Raw genomic sequence first — 19757 nt, 5'->3', positions numbered from 1 at the left:
CCCGGGGGGGGGGGGGGGGGGGGGGTTCGAGCACGAAATGCCCCAAGAGCTAGAGCATGGATAAAGTCCGGAAACAGGACCGGTGTCGATACGAGTGGCGATACAGGAGCTACCAGGGTACATCGGGATATTCTCTGGATGCCGCAGGGAATCTTGACCCGTCAAGCCTTTTCTTTTTTAAAAAAAAAGAATAATATGCCGTGCCTGTTGTGTAAACTAGGGAAGCTAGCCATGTTTCGGGGAATAGATCTGGGTGTTCTGCAAAGTTGGTTTTTTTATATAGGACATCACGTATCGAGGACGTCTTTCAAATCTAGCTATGCTCTTCTCCTTTGACTCTCTGGTGCAGTGATGTCTCAACTCGAATCACAATCAGGCTCTGCCTTGGGGGCGTATTCAGAAAATCAAACGGTTGTGGTACAAGAACAGCCCCGTACTGCAACGCCGGATGGAGGCTACGGCTGGATCGTGACCCTCTGCGTTGCAGTCGTCAATGCCCATTCGTGGGGCGTCAACGCCGCATACTCGGTGTTCCTGGCTTATTATCTAAAAAACGACACGTTTCCGGGCGTCGGGCCCCTCGAGTATGCGTTGGTCGGATCCTTGAGCATCGGAACCACTCTTTTACTCTCTCCACTGGTGACTATGTTTGTTCGAGCCGTCGGGACACGGCCTACCATGGTCTGCGGTGCTCTCCTACAGTCAGTGAGCCTCATATGCGCGAGCATATCGACTGCCTTTTGGCAGCTTTTGCTGTCCCAGGGTGCCTTCTTCGGCGTCGGAATGGGGTTATTGTTTCTTCCATCGTACGGTATCGTTTCCCAATGGTTCACCAAGCGACGTGCACTGGCCAATGGGGCGGCGATCGCAGGAGCTGGTCTTGGAGGCCTCACATATTCCCTGAGCGCATCGGCGATGATTGGGAGCCGGGGTCTGTCCTGGACCCTTCGAAATTTTAGCATCATTACCTTTGTGGTCAATACAACAGCCATTTTACTCATCAAAACCCGGTACGAATCAATTGGTTCACGGCAACTGGCCTTTGACTTTACTCTTCTCAAACGAATGGAATACATCGCTTTGCTGGTCTTTGGCTCTTTGAGTATGCTTGGTTATTTCGTTCTGGTCTTCACCCTCGCCAACTATGCGAATGAGATCGGGCTTGACGACTCTCAAGCGGCAGTCATTCCGGCTCTCTTTATGCTAGGCCAGGCACTCGGGCGTCCACTCATTGGACACTTCGCCGACAGTTTTGGGCGTTTCAATCTGGCCACATTGATGACCTTGTTGACCGGCGTCTTTGCGTTGTCAATTTGGATCAACGCCAAAACTTACGGATTACTGATCTTCTTTGCTCTTGTGCAGGGCACCGTGGGTGGTGTCTTTTGGGTACTCGCTGCGCCGGTCATGGCTGAGATCATTGGTATCGAAAATCTACCCTCGGGACTGAGTATCTTCTGGGTTGTGCTGGCTATTCCGTCGATTGCAAGTGCGCCAATCGTCCTACAGATTGTGGCCAAGAGCGGGTCGTATGTCTGCGCACAGATCTTCACAGGAGTTGTCTTCGTTGTTGCTGGTCTCTGCATGGGCCTTCTTCGACGTTGGCAGATTAGCCAAAATGCTAAGCAGAGGAGTGAAAGGACCTTGGACCGAACTGACGCCGTAGCAGAGGAAGCACAGCGTGGACATCCCAAAAGGTTTGTCCGTGCCTGCTTTCGGACGCAAATTATCTGATTGAGACGTGCTCGAGTAAAATAATTGCCCTGTCCTGGGTCACTATTCATGTATTAACGCCATCTTCTAAATGAATATATTTCCACACATTCGTAGTCTTTCTTAAGGGTCAACTGCTCGTGGTATCGAATGGAGAGATGCTGTACGTACGTAGTATTCTCTCCGGGTTACCTCAAAGAATAAAATAACACGCCCTGAAAGGATGTGCTAAATCTGCGCATTGTCCACTTGTTCCCTCATCCTTCGGAGAGACTGTCACAATGGCTTCCCAAGCTGACACCAGTTGAGGACATTTGCCACCAAGGATGCAAAAGAGGGCCAATGTAGTAAAATTATGGAATCCTGTAAAGGGGGTGGCAGGCCAGCAGCATCACTAATATATATGTCTATACCAGATTCAAAGCCCTCGTGACCACGGTACAATCGTTGCTTCCCAACCAAGGGAGTTCAATTCGATTCAGAATGGGACGTTGCACTTGTGTACCTAAGCTGCAACCAACAATGGTGCATACATTACCACTTACCTGGTACCCTTGATCCGCAAATGCTGCAAGATTAGCAGCCCCTAGTAATAGTATTTGCTCAGTGCAACGGGTTGGAAAACCAGGAAACAACGTGTTTGTCATGTAAGGCACCTAGGGAAGCACACTCCTCCTCGCCTCTGACAAGCATCCGCCCAATTTGCCTCGACTTCGAAGTAGAATACGTGTGAGCAGAGCACCTGACGGATACTTCTCATCCATTTTCAGGCTTGGGTGCCCACATCTTCAATCACGGCCGTTCGTGGTCCCTCCTTCTCTGAACTTGCGTCGTCGACCTGCTTCGGGCCCATTCCGGGAATAATCTCCTCGATAGTCTCAAGAGCAATGTGAGCGCTATCGAGCTCCTTCTGGTAAACGATGACCAGGTCGTGATCCCCGAAAATGGCCGCGACTTCTTCCAACGGCTTGTGCAGGGTGTCGGGGAAGATGAAAAAGGCACAGAACGCTCCCAGAGCCGAAAAGAGGATAAAGAAGATATAGTACTTCCAACCGATGTGCGCGAAAGCTGTAGGTGCTGCTTGAAGCCACACTCTAGAGAAATCTAGTGTCAGCACGTCGATATCTCACAAGAAAGAGGCTCTGGGCATATACACTTACATATTGATCCCGCTGTAAAAAGCGACACAAAGCGTGTAACCCTTCGCCCTCATATGCGTCGGCCAGATCTCCGAGTGATAGAAGAACTCGGGTCCATCCAGACAAAGTTCAAAAAAGACCACATAGAGGAAGAAAGCAAAGACGGCGGCGCCCAGACCGGCCTTGTTGTCAGAGTTTAGAAAGTTTGCAGTCAACGCTGTTTCGAGGATGACGGCGATGCCGCAGCCGCAAAAGCCAACGCCGATGAGATAGTTCCGCTTGACGCGGTCGACGTAGGTCATGGCAATGATGCTGAAACACAGAGCTGTTGCAGTGTAGCCGGTTTGAAAGAGCAGTGTCTGAAGGTTATCGTATCCCAGTTTTGCGTACAAACTGACGCCGTAGTCTACAAAGCTTAGCACATGCATAAAAGGGGAGGAGAAGGGGGGAAGGTGGTAAGGCAGTACTTTGTATGGTTAGAACACCCGAGCTCATGACACAGACCATTAAGATGATGGAGATGAAAGCTCGCTTTCGGTAAGAGGGCCTGGTGAAGATCTCTTTGTACCCCGTGTTCAGGGAAGCGTCGAACTTGATCTGTCGTTGCATTTGATAGTACTCGCGTTTCGCAAACTCATTGTGAGGGTCCCTAGGATCCGAATGTAATCGAGCAATGATTGCCCATGCCTCCTCGTATCTGTCTTTGAGAAGAAGATATCTCGGAGATTCTGGTATCCAATAGATCCCACAACAGAGGATCAATGGGGGAATCATTGTCAGAGCCATTGGGCCCCTCCAGGCATCTTTCGAATCAAAAAAGTAGAAGCCGACCCCAACATATCCAGTGAGCGTGTAGCTGTCATACCAGACGTCAGAGCAAAGCAAATGGTTTGGTCGGCCACCATGCACTGGGCAGACTCACCCGACGTTGATCATGATGGGAGCAATGTCGCTGAGCATGCCGCGATGTGCCGGTGGAACGCTACGCATATCCAGTCAGCTCGGAGATATAAGTGGCTGGGAATCTGTTGTACGTACATTTCTGCAATCCACATTGGGACGGCGGCCACCAATTGAAACCCTCTGGTTGCCAGTCAGAACTGGTGTTCATTGACGAAACGAGAACAGGAGCTTACCCCCAGCCGGCGAAGAACCGAAAGACGATGAACATAGCGGGGTTCACAGATCCAGTGATCAATGCTTGAGAGACGAGAACAAAAGTTGAGCCGACAAAGATGTCCCACTTGCGTCCATATCTGTCAGCTATCAAGCCATGGCAGACGGCGCCGAAGATGCCTCCGGCGTAGTAGAGACTGTTCATGGCACCAGTCAAGCTGGCCATGTTGGAGTCATTGAGACCCATGGCCACAAAAAAGGAAGGCTGTCCCAGCGTGGTACTGATGATGGAGGCTGAAGTGCCATAGGAACACGTGCCCAGTGACACGAAGAGGATGATGAGGACGGTGTAGAACTTGAAATGACGGCGGCGCTCGAAGACCCCCGCATCGGTGTTGAGCACAGTCATGGCGTTCACAAACTCCAGTCAACCTCTTTGGTAGGGAGAATATCTAATAAGTGCAGGAGTGGAAGAGGGGTCTGAGAGATTGAGACGGCAGGGTTGACCAGGGATCGAAGGCAGGTCGAGACCTCTCACATTTATATTCACCGCTTCCCCCCGAAGGCACCGTATCAGGCCAACCCCAGATGCCCAGCCTCTCTGAGGATAGAGCAATCTGGGGTAAGCCCCAGAAAAGAGGTCGGCATCTCGCGCTGTCTGGGGAACGAGCTTGCACCGGAGTGTGAATGGAGAGGAGGCGGCGTCGCGGAATTTGATATGCCCTTTTTCCGTCTCTCGGCCCGCGTCTGGCCACGCTTCCGATATTCTCTGGGGATCCTCTCTCCTTGGTATAGAGCTGAAAACCTCTCCTGTTCTGGCGTGAGTGCTGGTGTCCTTCGTCACAGTACTGCTATCGGCTACATGGCACGGTACCGCCCCATCCTTGCCGAGTTTATCCAGACTCATTCGCTCGCCTCCCTTCTCATGCCGCTCATTTCGAGCGGCCTGGATGTTCGTGGGAGGAGCTCTATCTTTCTCGCGGAGCTCTTGACACATGGGATCAGACATGGAGTCTCCAATCCGGAAAAGGGCACCTCCACCTTGGGCCGTCCCGGTACTTCAATCCCCGGCATTCAAGAGACCAGCAGTGTTTCTACATAGCTGTCCACTAGGCGTCCTGCGGACACGAGGCAGTAGGGCTTGTACAACCGATGAAAACCATCAGTTCATAAAGAACAGCAGACGAGTCTCACAGCTTGTCGAAGGTGGATTCTCGCATCTTGACCCCAGGCATCACAACACAATCCCCCTTGCCTGCTAACTCTGCAAAAGAACCATTTACGATGGCAATCAACGGAGCAACAAATGGAGTGCCAGAAGGTGCGATAAACGGTGTGGCCCACACCGTCACAAATGGCCCCCTCAATGGAGTGACGGAGGCCGATACCAACAATGCTCATCGGGAACCTGCACCCATCGAAGCCACGGAGGCATACAAAAAATACCCCCTCGCGTACGAGTTGTCGAAGATGCCCTTCCTGTGGCCCCGTCGAATGAAAGTGATTGTCGCCGGAGCTGGCGCGAGCGCCTTGTCATTGGCACATGAAGTCCAAACTGGTGTGCTCAAGAACATTGATCTCCACATTATTGAGAAGAACCAGGGTCTCGGCGGGACATGGTTCGAGAATCAATATCCGGGATGTGCTTGCGATATACCAGCTCACGCTTACCTGTTCACCTGGGCACCGAATCCCAGATGGTCGGAGTACTATGTCACGGCGCCGGAGATTCTGAAGTACTTTGAAGAAGTGGCAAAGAAGTATCAACTTAACCAGTATATCACGCTCGGACGGAAGGTCGTGGGCGCTGAGTGGAACGACGAGAAACAGCAATGGTTCGTCCACAGCAAGCGGACAGATGGAAGAAGAACCGTTGTTTCGAGTCCTGGAATCACAGATGGTGAAGTTGGCGAGGACATCATCGAGGAGTGCGATATATTCATCAATGCTTCCGGATATTTCAATCACTGGCGTTGGCCTACAACCCCAGGCCGTGACCTCTTCCAAGGCCAACTCCTTCACAGTGCTGATTACAATCCGAAGACCGACCTCAAGGGAAAGAAGGTCGGGTTGATCGGGAACGGCAGTAGTGGTATTCAGATTACCGCCGCCATCCAAAAGGAGGTATCAGAGCTGACTGTCTTCATGCGCAATCCGACCTGGATCACGGCGAGCTTGGGCTCTAGTTTCGTTCCGGCCAATGGGGAACCATTTACGGAGGAGCAGAAAGCGTTCTGGGCCAAGAACCCTGACGAATACCTCAAGTATCGTAAGGCTGTCGAGAAGGAATTGAACGATGGCTTTCCCTTCTTCATCCATGGCACCAAAGCTCAAGCAGACGCCTTGGACTTTACGACCAAAGATATGAAGAGAAGACTCGCCAAGAAGCCCGAGCTGGCCGAGCTTCTGCTACCTACCTATCCTGTGGGATGCCGAAGACCTACACCTGGAACCGGATACCTTGAAGCACTCTGCGCTGACAATGTCGAAATTGCTTGGGGAGAATTAGACTCTTTCACGGCCAAGGGCATCAAATCCGCCGATGGCACGGAGCGGCAGTTCGACGTTATCATCTGCGCCACGGGTTTCGACATGTCGATGTGAGTTGGGGAGCACTGTTGTCCGGGCGCATGACTGACACCTCCGACAGGGTGCCCAGATGGCCAACGATTGGATTGAATGGAGTGGACCTCCAGAAGAAATGGAAGGAAGACCCCGCAGCTTATCTTTCCGCCATCGCAAACGATATGCCAAATTATTTTGTTTATATGGTATGTACCTCGTATTTCCTGTCCAAATTATCTTTGCGTGGGCCAACCTCATCTCTGGATAGGGTCCGGGTGCACCAGTGGGCCACGGCAGTCTCCTGCCCTCCATTGAGCGCGTAACCCTCTATATCGTCGACATCATCAACAAGCTCCAAACCCAAAATTACAGCTCCTTCCTCCTCAAGCCAGGCAAGGCCAAGAACTGGCAGTCGCAGATGCTGGCCTGGCTGGAGAAGACGGTCTGGGGCGACAACTGCCAGAGCTCGTTCAAGAATGGCACAGTCGACGGCAAATTGTACTCCTTCCACGGTGGCTCGCGTCTGCACTATTTTGAGTTGTTGAGGTTGCATCGCTACGAGGATTTTGAATGGAAGAGTAGGTGTCCAGAGCCGGAACTCGAATTTGCTTGGCTGGCTAGTGGGTTTCTGGAGCAGGAGTTGCACAATAAGGGAGAGGATAATGTGTGAGTTGGCCCCCTCGATCCAAGTTTCTTTTCCTTCCAGATGGCTGACCCGCTGCAGGTGGTATTTCAACCAGGAGCCAGAGGTCTTGACGTCGTTCATTGGGGAGTGAAGTTGTCAGTGAAGGATTGGGGAAGGAGGATGTGAACTCCATGAGACTAGTGGCTAGTTAGTTTAACTATCTTGAGCAGGCAAAGGTTCACTCTAGCGTCGAAGTTGATAGCATTGTAGCAATCGTAGCAAGATGGCGAACGTTACCCCAAAGTATGTCCTGCCTTTGTGCAGTGTAGAGCTCTTGTATCACGCCTGCAACTGCTCCATGTCCATCAGACCTGCCGCTTTACCAGGTGTGGCACCCCGGCCGCCGGGCTTACATAATTTTAAAGACGTTGCCAAGTCACCCATGGGTGCCAAGCTTAGACCACTACCGAGTACGTAGGGGGAACTGCCCCCTTCCGACCACAAAGGGTGGTCATTGGTACCCCCCATCGACGTTGATCACCTATCATACAATTAGCAACACCATTGCCGGACGTTGTTCAGGATGCGACCCACGTTGCCTGTGACATAACCTGCCTCCTCACTGAACAAGAACATGATCACCTTGGACACTTCCTCTGGCTGCGCAATCCGCTTGAGCGCCGTCTTCGAGAGCAGGAAGTCATACACCTCCTTCTCACTTCCCAGCGAATCGACCAACGGTGTATCGACCACTCCACTACCATCCTCCCTTGACATTAATAATCTCGAATAGGAGGACCTCGTCGGGGCTTCGGATGGACGCAACTTACGGCGCAACAGCATTCACCCGGATCCCCCTCGCTCCTCCCTCCTGGGCAGCACTCTTCGACAGCCCAATGACCCCCCACTTGCTGGCAGCATAACACGAGTTATACGCGACGCCCATCTGGCCCGCAATGCTCGCAGCATTGACGATCGATCCTCCCTCCTTGATATGATTAAACTGCGCCCTCAAGCAGTTCTTGACCCCGTTCAAGTTCGTCGTCAACATGCTATCCCAGTACGCATCGTCCATGATATCGAGCGCGTTGTCTTTGCCATGAAACCCCTGATTACCGACGTAGCCAGCCATGTTGGCCGCTCCGTGCAGGCCACCGAACCGGTCGACGACGGCCTTGACAGCCTCGTCCACGGCGTAGCGGTCTTGCACATTGCAGGCCAGCGAGATGGCCTCGCCTCCGAGCTTCTCGATTTCGGAGAGCACGTCGTCGGGTTTGCGGAGATCGAGGAGACCGACGTTCGCTCCTTGTTTGGCGAGAGCGAGGCATGTCGTCCGTCCCATGCCGCTGGCCGCGCCGGTCACGATGAAAGTCTTGCCTTTCAGGTCACTGTACGACATCTTGAAGATAAGAATTGACACTTGACAGAGTATTGCTCACGGTAGAAGCTGTAACGCCAGACTCTCCCTGAAAATCTACCCAGTATGTCTATAAGCTGGCCCTCGACAGAGCCCCGAGCTCAGCTCGCACTTCCTGCCTCCTATAGCCTTCTCCGCGTGTTGCGCACCACCGGATACATGGAAGCAAGCACCGGAAGAATACCCGCTTCTAGATTTTCATTGAGAATCCGAGAGAGATTGACGGCCTCCGCAGAGGCGTGAATCAGCTTCAGGACGGCTTATGAACAACGTCCAACGGCCGAAGAGCGGAGGTCCGGCATCTTCGTGAGTGTTCAGCCGTTGTTGTCCTCTCGTTCCGTGCGTCTTTGCCCTCCCCGTGCCGGCCCCCCTTTTCCGGGACGACCCCAGGGACATGATAGCTAACCACCACGCCTGCGAAAAGGGTCAAGACATGTGTGTTCTATGCCACTCACTACCTATAATTCCACCCCCTCATTCTGAGAAAATCCCAAAGTCCCCCCGTAATTTGTTCTTACACGAGGTTCGTTCCCTCCTGAATCTCCCATCTGGAGCAAACCCTGGTAATTGGTGGAGCCGGAGACTACACTTCCAGTCATGGCACTTTTCTATGATATTCTCGCCCTGCTGCAGAAATACTGGATCCCCTGCATCTTGGTTGGAATATTCATCAGGTTACTCCGCAATCGCTACAAGCCCGGCGTACGCGGCATTCCAGGCCCATTTCTGGCGTCGATTTCGGGTCTCTGGCTGTTCATCCACTGTGTGCAAAGGAAGTCCCAGAAAGATTATGAGCTCCATCGCCAATACGACACCCCTCTCCTTCGTCTGGCACCGAACACCATCTCTGTCGGAGACGCCGAGGCCGTCCGCATCATCTATGGGTGGAAACCCGTGTTCAAGAAGGTAAGGAACGCTCTCTCCGAGGGGTCGTATACCCCCGGACAAATACGCTGACATTTATACGGGTAGAGCCATCTGTACATCTCGCAACACCAGACGAGCCAAGCGGGCGAAGTGATTCACAACCTCTCCTCCGTCATGGACGAGGAGAAGCACGCCCACATCCGCCGTCCCGTGGCTCATGCGTATGCCATGAGTACTGTGGTGGAGTATGAGCCCCTCATCGATTCCACGTTTCGAGCGTTCGTGAAGCAGATAAATGAGCGGTTTGTGGACCCGGGAAGAGAATGTGACCTTTCACGATGGTTGCAGATGTACGCCTTTGATGTCATGTAGGTATCCCCACAACTACGACAAATCCGCTCTCTTTCTCGTCAGGTTGACCTCGTCGAAGCGGCGAAATCACGTTCAGCAAACGTCTCGGTTTCATCGACTCGGGTGAAGATATTGATCGCATGATGTATCACACCGGGCGAGCGATGGATTACATCGGCATGGTAGGTGCTCCTATTAGGGGACTCCCCTCCGATTCTTGAACAGCTTCCCTGAGAGCATCCCCCAGGTCGGCCAGATCCCCACGGTCGACGAGTGGCTTCGAATCAAAGGCCTCGGCAACATCTTCCGTAAAATCAGACCCGCAGGCAATGTGGTCATGTGGACCATGAAGCAGATCCACGCACACACTGTCCACGATGGCGTCAAGAGCCCGGACTTCCTGACCCGCTTCATCAAAGCACGCGAGAAGTACCCCGATATCATGACCGACGGGCAACTGGCCGAGTACGCAAACACCAACGTCAGCGCTGGCTCGGACACCACAGCCATTGTGCTGCGTGAGCTAGTGTATCGGCTTCTTACGCATGAGGGCAGTCATCGCCAATTCATGGAGGAGTTGAAAGCTGTCTTGAAGGCCAGGCCGGTGGATGAAACCTATGAGAAGCCGATCACCTGGACGGAAGGGAACAGTATGGTGTACTTCCAGGCTCTGATTAAAGAGTGTCTTCGGATCCACCCTGCTCTCGGGCAGCTGATTCCTCGTGTCGTGCCCGAAGGCGGTGTCGAACTGTGCGGAAAGTTCATACCGGCAGGGACCGTGGTCGGGTGCAACGCCTGGACGGTGCATCGGGATAAGAAGTTCTACGGCGAGGATGCGGATGAGTTCAGGCCCGACCGCTGGCTGGATCCGGACAAGGAGAGGGTGCGGTATATGGAGAACTTGAGCTTTGCTTTCGGTGGAGGGCCGCGAGTCTGCATCGGGAAGAACATTGCCATGTTGGAGATCACGAAGTTCATCCCGGAGTTCTTTCGGAGGTTTGAGGTCCACCTCGTGGACCCGAACCGCTACAGACTGCGCCCGGGCTGGCTCGTCGTGCAAGAAGGATTGGATGTCGATTTGCAGAGGCGGGATCCTAAGTCGTTAATTGACTGAAAACAATTGAGCTTGATTCCTGCCCATCACAGTCCTGCTGGCATTGTCGAGATCACCGTTTCCTTTCGCGTCTATTCCCTCTCTCTTTCAGTGCTAATGGATCGTGCAGCATCTGAGGAGAAGGTTGGCAACACAAGTCACTCCGGGAATCAGCGATACAGGGACTCGATGCGTAGCCCCAGTATTATCCAGCAAGACTTGACTCAAAGGGCAGCAGAGACTAGATAAGAACCAGATCAGATCAGTGCACATGCTAACCAATTAATTTTCGGGCTCTCCAAAGGGTACCAAGGTATCGTTACTGGACATACCAATACTGCCCTCAAGTACATAGGTAGTTCATTTCCAGCTCCGTTAGTCTGTCAACGTCGGCCTTTTCGAAATCAGGGAACACCGACTGAGTTTGGAAGGAATCCAGGTTCAGCAGACTCTCCATGCCTCCGAGCGTAGGATATGTTGCTGTTGTTGCTGTTGTTGCTGTTGTTGTTGTTGTTGTATGATATTGTTGAAGGGCCTGGCGAAGCCCGTATTCATCGACGGCGAGGGTCGGATCAGTGATATCCTCGCTCCCTGAGGAGCCGGAGGCCAAGGAGTTGGTGGGAAAAGCTTGACGAGACCGTCTCCGGGCCTCGCCTTGTCGCTGCGAGGATTGCTGATCGGGCATCTTCCCATCCGTGTCACCACTGGCGGCGGCGGCGAGAGGAGCAAGCTCCGAGTACCCGCAACCTTCGAGAAAGGAGGCAATGACCCTATGGACGCGTCCAGCTATGTGGAAGGAGGGCGTCAAATCGTTGAGCGCCTGCAGGCACACCGCCAGCCATTTTTTCTTCTCGGTGCCTTCCTCTTTCTCGTTTGTGTCGGTCGAGATTTGTGAGATGAGCGTTGTAGCCGCAATAAAGATCATGTGCAGCATTGACGAGTATATTTTCTCGACGCCATAGTGTTCCCTGTATGCCAAGAGCAGCTTCGAGAATCGAATTGCGTTTTCATTGCATACCTGTCTTGAGAGCGCCGGAGTATGACCTCCCAGAGACTTTCCCCCGTGTCCAGTGGTGCCTGATGAGGGGGACGTGTAGGCCGCAAACGGCCGATGAAGCATGATGATTGTGGTGTAGAACTGCATGTGGAGAGCGTAGACGCCTGGAGGAGGAGGAGGATGTTCTGATTCTGGTTTCCTTCGAATCCAGATTGGTAGAGCTTCCAACCACTGGAGCAGTCGTTGACTCATGCTGGAGAGGCGGGCAATCGTGCTCTGGTGTCTCAACACAATCGAAGATGACGGGTAGTTGACCATGTCGATGACATCGCTTAGGATCATGCAAAGATCACACCATGCAACTCGGGTCTGAAGCTGAGGGTCATCGCTCCTACTTGATGGCCGCGGCACCGTTGCATCGGCCAGCTTGACCGTACTTGGACGCCCTAGGTAAATGCTGTAGAACCTGAAATGAAGCATTAGATAGCCTGTTGTAGCCCCATCGACAAGTCCACGTACTTATCATATACATAGCAGCCCCAAAACACGTCATGACGCACTTGCAAGTCACGTTCTGAGATGTAGCCGAGTGCGAGCAAGTCGGTGCCGTCGCGGTTCAGACCGAGGTCATACAGCATTCGAAAAGCAATGCCTGGAAGTAAGACGTTTAGACCCCGACCGTGTCCAGCTCTGAAGCTCTCACGTACCCGCGTAAAGTAGACATGCCTGAAGTCAAGGTTAGATGAGGGTCTTGATGGATCTGACTGCTTTCCACGCACCTTATCATGGCCTAAGCCCGAACCACGATAATCAGCAAAGATGCACAAAGCTTGAATTGTAGATATCGTTGGGTTTTCCATCTCCAGGACGAGCTCCTCTCTCACTCTCTTCAGGTAGACTCGATCTAAATGACGGATTGAGGGATCGCTGCTCAGTCGCAAGGCGTTCAGAAGAACAGAGTATAGGAGAAGTTTGGAGAAATACTGCGTCTTCACTCCGGCAGCGTAGACAGACATGAATGGTTCTTTCAGCAGCACCTGTAGCAGGGGATCGGGGTACATGAAATAGAGATCCAAGAGATGTTTCTGCACGTCCTTGGAATCGGCCAGCTCCTCAAGAGCTTGTGTTGCTGATTCAAGCGGTTCGGGCGACGAGGGTGGGAGAATAGAGGTGATGTTCAGATTCATGATTTGTCCAGGCTCATCTCCATCAAGCTGACCCATGGCCGCATACAGCTGGCTGATCATGTAGTTCCTCGCCTCAATGGACTTCGGTGGCGCGCCACTGCGAGTGCCTTGATCGTTGGTTGACTGTACGGGGTCCAGGTCGAAAATGTCAAACTGCCAATCCATCATCTGATAGTTCGAGATGCCTGCGAAGGGGTCTTGCTCTCTGATCACGTTCGAGCAGCCACGCAAGACGTTGTCGGCGTCAGACGGGGCAGGTATGGCTTGTGTAGGCCCGTCGTCGAGCGAGACTCTGACGTCCTCAAACGTTGCATGAGTGGGATGCGGTCCAGATCCGGAAGAGCTGCCATCGTCGTCTTCCCTTGTGGGAGAAGGATTGCCCTGGCTCTCCTGCAATGCCGCAAGGCGATCTTGGAGGCGCTTTATGTAGGCTTTTGATGTTGAGCTGTGTCTGCGTTAATTCACGACCATATGGTGAGAGAACATGTGCTCCTTACTTCATCTTGCGTCGATCGTCCATGCGAAATATGCAAGGTCGACTGAGGTGCTTACACTGCAGGCACGGCTCGCCCTTCTTCTTGGGATCCCCATCGCACTGGGCGGAGAATAAGCAGAGAGCATGGACTGCACGTTGTGGGCTTACCTTGATTTTCCTCTTTCGACATGCCACACAAGCTATGGACGCCCGCCGCGGGGAGCGTTTCTTCTGTCTAGTAGTTGAGCGCGGAGGATCTGACTCTCCATGGGCTTGGGAAGCTGGTTTTGCCGGCGATCCAACAAGTGGCGACATTGATGGTTCAGTAGACATTGTGCGATGGCGACTCTATCTGGATATCAAGCGCAAAGACAAGTTAGGCTGACTGCACCGAGGGGAGCAGAGGAGAGTGCAGCAAGTACTCGGTACACAGCAGCAGTTGAAAACCAGGCGACGAGGCTTCGGGGTCCACGGTCCTCCTTCCCTTCCCCTCCCCACAACCCCGCATCGTCCTCGTGCTTTGCCTGGCACGGCGTGGCTCAAGGTACAGTACTAGTCCCCCCAACCGCCCCGACTAAAGAGCAAGTCCAAGTTGCATTTCCTATGAGGGGAAAGCTTAAGACAGAGTGTACCACAGCTACGCAACTAGTTCGCTATTGGATTGGATTGTCCGTCACGGCTCGATTCACACCGACACTGCTGTCCCTCTCCCTTCAATTGCGCGGGCAGGGTTTTGGGACCGAGGCCGCCGGAAATCGTGCTTCACTTCTTCGGATATCTCTACAGCTACTTTTCCGCTGACTCATCACGGCCAGGGATAATGGGCACCCAATCAGCTCTCGGCTGATGGGTCCCCTTCCTCTGCCGGGCCTCCTCGATGCTCCATCACGTACACGAGTAAAGCGGCCTCACTCTCTTTCCTGAACGAAAATGGCAATGGACGAAACTCGATTCGAGGCATATAATATATATATATATATATATATTTTGGTGTTCTGTCAAGAAGGATGGTATTTGGACTTTGACGATGTCTGATCTGTCCATGGTATCTGTGCAGCACCTGTCCAGAGGATGTGTGCATGGTGTCTGGACATCCGGGTACGTTCTTCCTCTCGAGTCTGGCTTGGCCGTGCAATATCTTCGAGACAGAGACAGAGACAGAAGCAAGCAAGCCCATTTTCTATTTTGGATGCCTTGCTTCATAAATCTTCCCCTGCCCCCTTGTCGATGCGTGCGTGTTGCTTTATTGGCATTCAGTCTGGTGGTCTGCGGTGGTCTGTGGTGTGGCATGTGGTATGGAAAGGGGGAGGCCCTGGACGTAAGTAAACAGTCAATCAATCAGTCCCACTTGTTGCTTGCTGCTTGCTGCATGCTGGGTACCTGGGTCATGTTAATCCAACCCTCCGTGTACCCCAACCCCGGTATCTGTATCTCTATCGATGTCTATATCCGCAGTACCTCGTACTTGTACATCTGATATAAATACCTAGACATGACGATATCATGATATCATAATCCCCGTACGCGAACGAGTACAAGTCCATACCCGGTACACGATAGGCGATAATCGAGACGAGGTACACGGTACACTCCACGTGGAAGTGGAAGCGCATGTGGATGTGGGTGTGGATGTGGGTACTACTCATTCGAGTAATTCTCTCTTCTCTTCTGGAGATCTTGGCTCGCTTTGCTCAGAGCTCAGAGCTCAGGGCCGCGGGCTTGGAGCCTGATATGTAATCTGTAGAGTAATTCGGGAAGTGGACGTCAGCCGTACGTACATACTTAGATGCAAACATACATGCGAGTGAGTGAGTGAGTACCTGGTACGAGGTACTGCACATATATATATACCCCTGCTGGCCGCTCACCAATCGGAGACCAAGCTTCCAAGATGAAACGAACGAGAGGAGCAAACGAGGCTGTACTTCGTATGCAGCCCGTCAGCAACATTGGAGGTTTGGTACCAATAACGCCCCTCACAAACCCCATGGGCAGGAATGGTCAGGCGTTCCAGACTTATGTACAGTCATCCCCCGGGTTCCGGGGAAAAACAGGGAGGGATGGACTGGCGAACATGGCCTGACCGGACCTGACCTGACCTGGGGGTTGGGTGAGGCGCTCAGTCGCGTTGTATAGATAGATCGAAGGATGGATAGATGGGTGGCTTGCTTGCTTGTTTCTTGGCTCGGTCTGGCTGGGCCACGCATTGGCGTATCTCTCGCAGTGGTCGGAATGCAGCCTGAGGTACCAAAGTCTATATATATAAGCGCTAGCTAATAGATAGATTGACCTTGACCGACAAGTCAGCTAGCTAGCTAGCTTGCTCAGCTGAAGCTGCATCTGCATTTGCCGACGATGATGGACAAGGAGTTGAATGAATGCATGAATCCCCGTAATGGCGTTTTGGCGCATGCCAGTCTGCCTGGCTTTTTCGAGGGAGGGTTGGCGAAGCAACTAAACCGTTTGTATGGATAGATGGACAGCCAGTGTGATTGGAGGTATAAATACGTGTATGTCGCAGTAAGTGCAAGACAGCAGCTGCATGCCAGTTGCCAGTAGTCTCGTACCTTGTTCACATCGTGCTGTGATGTTTCGCAAGATGTTTCTGTCCCTCCTGATGGGCCTGGTGTTTATGTGCTTCCCGTGGGTGTCTGTGGGTGCTGGTATCGGATCTCAACCGGGTATGTTCACCCTCAGGGTGCGATCTTCTGCCATCCAGCTGCTGTCGGCAACGTGATCCACATCACCAGCAGATCTAGAGCACCAGTAGCCACTAAATGGGGTGCAAGGATGGGTCACTGACCTGAAGACACAGACTTGTCCCTCTCACTCCTCCAAGCACATCAAGTCCCCCTCCGCCCGATCCAGCTGCGGACACCACCGACCTTCAACGAGACACCCTCGAAGCCATGGGATCCGATGCCACCAAACTGGTTCCTGGGGAACTGGTTCATCACGTACTCCAACCAAGAGCTCTACCAAATCTTCCGAAATTTCATCTGGACCTTGACACGGCCTTGCGCGAATGACTCGTGCTACCCGCTCCAGGCCACGCACCTGGCCACCTTGACGACCTTCCAGCTCGTAAACGACACGCAGAGACCCAACGCCACGTACATGGCATACTCGCTCGACACGGCCGTCAGTGACGCCATTGGCGGTGCCTACCACAGCGTGCCCACGGCTTCCCTCGCCGCGCAGAACAACACGTACGAAGTCATCAGCTGGGGCTACGACTCTCATGGCGACGGCTTCGTGGTCGTCTACGAGACACCCGCTGCGTCTCAGTCGGTGGCGTCGCTTGATATCTTCAGCCGAGCGCCCTCGGGCCCGACAAACAGCACCGTCGACGCCATCAAGTTTGGCATTCAGAAGCTAGGCAACCAGAGATTGATTGACTTGTTGAAGGACGTGGTCAGGACGCCGCAGGACGGAGGTAGGGATAATGGTCCGTGGCCTTCGTGTAATGCCACCTGCAGAACCAATGGTGAGTGACTCATGCTCTATTTCCTTCCAATTGCTGACATTTCGCCAGAATATTCTGTGCCGCTTTGAACACCAACCGATGGTGTCGAGGTAATCTCCATAGTCGAGAGTGGATCAGGCTGGGAGCGAGAGAGATAAAAGGTAAAGAGCTTCATGACAAAACAACAACACGGCATTTCAACAGAAGATAATCCATGTATAGCACAACCCTAAGCTCAGCAGAACGAATAAGTGGATAAGACAGAGGAGTTGATAATCTGCCAATGCTGTCTATTCTTTGGTCCCAATGACTTCGACACATGCCTATGTTGCTGTTTGAGATTTCTTCAAAGGCAGAAAGGCTCCTTGAAACAATGTCAGGGCGACAATTCCCAGTGTACCTGAACCCGAAACTCGAGCGTAGGCTGGCGTGATGTTCTTGCTGATCAACTGTTAAACCGTGCTTTGTCCGGTCGTTGCTCTCTCCTAAGAGCGATCTGCGTGCCGTCCCATCTGATATACATGGTGGAGCAGAGGGCTTACCAACTTACTCGTGCGGCTGGACCAGCAGTAGTGTGAGGTGTGCGTGATGTGCTATGCACAAGATGAAGCCACGCACCGGATAGACGAGGCGGACTCCAGGATCGCGACAGGATACATCACTGCTGGATTGCCTGTGGTCATGCAACACCTGTCACCTTGGCGATGAACTGCCTCACCAGCGTAGAAAGATCTCTTGCGTCAAATGAAAAGCAACAAGCAATTCATTCTCAGCGCCGTCAACAGAGGTGTGAAGAGAGCCCACGAATTTCTGGTCTTGGTCAAAGGCAATCATCAGCGAACATACAACCATGTCCGGGAAAAAAAGAGAAAGAGAACCACGAAGCCAACATTCTCTGGGCTTCCCACGATTTCGATCCACTTATCGAAGGTGAGTGCGTCCTTTCCGGTCATTGATGCCTTTGTCGACATGTCATAGAGCTGGAGCAACAATCTTTTCCGCTGGCAAGCAGACCTCTAGGCCAGGTCCTGAGCACAGCTGCACGACAAACAAGCCACGCACTCTTGAAACCATTGAATGGATGTGGTAAGGGACTGGCCGGACCTGGTCGTACTGAAAGTCCCGGTTCAGCCCACCTAATACTAATTGGTGCATCAGATTACCATCTCTACCTGCGCAGAGCTGGAAAGAAATCCGAAGAGCTGGTCCAGGCACTGTTCGAACTTCTGGCCAATCCCGAGGCAAACCACACGATCCAGTTCATCGTCCGCACGAACATCCAGGTGCTCCGCAAACTGCAACAAGAAGTGTGTCATGATCGATGGAAAGTCGTGAAGAAGGCAATCGATGTCATCCACTTGGATTCTGATAGCGAAGGAGAAGACGGCAAACCTCACGTTGAAACACTTTTTCAAGAAACCCTTCATACATCGGAAGAGCAGAAGAACTGGTCTGCCATTTTGGATTTTGAGATGAAGATATCAGAGATTGCTCTGCAACGGCTACGCATCGCAAACGAAGCCTCGGAGCTGGTTCGAAAAGAAAAGGCTTGGAGGGCCAGCGAGGAGGAGAGTGAGCGGTTGGAGGCTATGTTCATCGACTTCCAAAGCTGGCGAGCTATCATAATTAGGTGGGTGTTGCAGGTGAACAGGATGACTGGCAACCGCGAGTTTCTGCGGCGCCACCGGAACGAGCTTTGGGATATCGTCGTCCACAACTTGGAAGGCTGAAAGCTGGATGACGGATTTGTGTCTTTCCTTTCTGGCTATGTATGTCAGGTCAGAGCATGGCCAGGAGAATGGCGATGGTTGTGAAGCCATAATGTCTCGTATTGAAAAATGGTTTCTTGGATGCGTGGAAAGACAAAAGACTCCGCATAGTCAGGGGCCTGATAAGACTAGGTAGAGTTCAAGGTTAGCGATCGCATGGTAAGCTAACTGAGTTTCCAAGAAACCAAGACTTACCAATAGAGCATTGAAAAAGAAAAGAGTATGTGGAGAATGCGAGGAGCAAAGGGGGAAATATCAGATTCCAGCTCGGCAAAGTGACTTTTTGTGACGATGTTCCTGGTTGTCCATGGTTCTCCATGATTCAGGAGTTGCAGTTAGTGGTTCTATGACTCTACCAGGACATATCTTCTTCATCGCGACTCTTGAGTTGTTGCAGGTAATTTAGGTTGACTGTTAGCTGATCTAAAAGGGAATATTTCTTCCACTGCCGATGTGTATCTGACACACGGAGATTGAGGAAGAAATTGCTCCATAAGGAGCTCATATCGCAGTTGACTTTCGACCAGCGAAACCCAGCACCTAACTGCACGATACCGAGAGGAATGGCGACGCAATACCATCATTCGCGATAGTGTCTATTGAAGAGGATCAGCATGAAACTAGCTCACGATGCATGGCCGAGGCCTGGGATTTCCGATAAGCATCATGTCGCACAATGCTTAACACATCTTGATTCTGTGGTGATCCCACAGGAAAAGAGGCTGCAGGTGCTTTACTTGTAAGCGTCGACTTTTCTCCTAATCAGCTTTGTCTTGTGCAGGTAGATGTCTTTGCATGACCAAACCCCGGGAGCAATCGGCGGCGGAGTCCATCGGATCTTGGAAGCAGCAACCTGTGGGCCTACCACTTCTACCACTATCACGCTGCCGACGACCTCCGCCAGGTCATACCGCCGGGACCCCCTCCACTTCAAAAACCATAACACCCACACACAAGTTCACACCGACCACACAAAA

At 52.4% G+C, this 19757-nt stretch overlaps 7 protein-coding genes across 7 annotated transcripts; 4 read left to right on the top strand and 3 right to left on the bottom strand.

The window, feature by feature from the left end:
- Positions 1-351: 351 nt before the first annotated feature.
- On the top strand, positions 352-1734 carry AYO20_11680 (hypothetical protein; the record flags this gene model as incomplete). The annotated part of the gene is made up of 1 exon (XM_022649901.1): positions 352-1734. One exon carries the CDS (start codon positions 352-354, stop codon positions 1732-1734), a length of 1383 nt encoding a protein of 460 aa, XP_022494130.1.
- A 745-nt stretch (positions 1735-2479) lies between these two features.
- Positions 2480-4377, bottom strand: AYO20_11679 (hypothetical protein; the record flags this gene model as incomplete). The annotated part of the gene is made up of 6 exons (XM_022649900.1): positions 2480-2807; positions 2874-3258; positions 3320-3708; positions 3775-3834; positions 3891-3935; positions 3989-4377. 6 exons carry the CDS (start codon positions 4375-4377, stop codon positions 2480-2482), a joined length of 1596 nt encoding a protein of 531 aa, XP_022494129.1.
- Positions 4378-5252: 875 nt separating this feature from the next.
- AYO20_11678 (hypothetical protein) lies at positions 5253-7309 on the top strand (the record flags this gene model as incomplete). Its single annotated transcript, XM_022649899.1, has 4 exons — positions 5253-6568; positions 6619-6739; positions 6802-7199; positions 7258-7309. 4 exons carry the CDS (start codon positions 5253-5255, stop codon positions 7307-7309), a joined length of 1887 nt encoding a protein of 628 aa, XP_022494128.1.
- Positions 7310-7710: 401 nt separating this feature from the next.
- AYO20_11677 (hypothetical protein) lies at positions 7711-8557 on the bottom strand (the record flags this gene model as incomplete). Its single annotated transcript, XM_022649898.1, has 2 exons — positions 7711-7927; positions 7989-8557. 2 exons carry the CDS (start codon positions 8555-8557, stop codon positions 7711-7713), a joined length of 786 nt encoding a protein of 261 aa, XP_022494127.1.
- Positions 8558-9172: 615 nt separating this feature from the next.
- On the top strand, positions 9173-10907 carry AYO20_11676 (hypothetical protein; the record flags this gene model as incomplete). Its single annotated transcript, XM_022649897.1, has 4 exons — positions 9173-9481; positions 9548-9810; positions 9873-9975; positions 10041-10907. The coding sequence occupies 4 exons, from the start codon at positions 9173-9175 to the stop codon at positions 10905-10907; spliced, it is 1542 nt and encodes a 513-aa protein (XP_022494126.1).
- Positions 10908-11229: 322 nt separating this feature from the next.
- On the bottom strand, positions 11230-13878 carry AYO20_11675 (hypothetical protein; the record flags this gene model as incomplete). Its single annotated transcript, XM_022649896.1, has 6 exons — positions 11230-12349; positions 12403-12535; positions 12591-12609; positions 12663-13515; positions 13568-13665; positions 13714-13878. The coding sequence occupies 6 exons, from the start codon at positions 13876-13878 to the stop codon at positions 11230-11232; spliced, it is 2388 nt and encodes a 795-aa protein (XP_022494125.1).
- A 2266-nt stretch (positions 13879-16144) lies between these two features.
- AYO20_11674 (hypothetical protein) lies at positions 16145-18741 on the top strand (the record flags this gene model as incomplete). Its single annotated transcript, XM_022649895.1, has 5 exons — positions 16145-16226; positions 16361-16981; positions 17879-17941; positions 17990-18097; positions 18170-18741. The coding sequence occupies 5 exons, from the start codon at positions 16145-16147 to the stop codon at positions 18739-18741; spliced, it is 1446 nt and encodes a 481-aa protein (XP_022494124.1).
- Positions 18742-19757: the final 1016 nt, after the last annotated feature.

Source organism: Fonsecaea nubica, assembly GCF_001646965.1.
Source record: "Fonsecaea nubica strain CBS 269.64 chromosome Unknown Scaff181, whole genome shotgun sequence".
In the NCBI taxonomy this organism is placed as follows: Eukaryota; Fungi; Ascomycota; class Eurotiomycetes; order Chaetothyriales; family Herpotrichiellaceae; genus Fonsecaea; species Fonsecaea nubica.
Note: the sequence above shows the minus strand (reverse complement) of the source record. Positions and strands in the feature narration are given on the sequence as shown.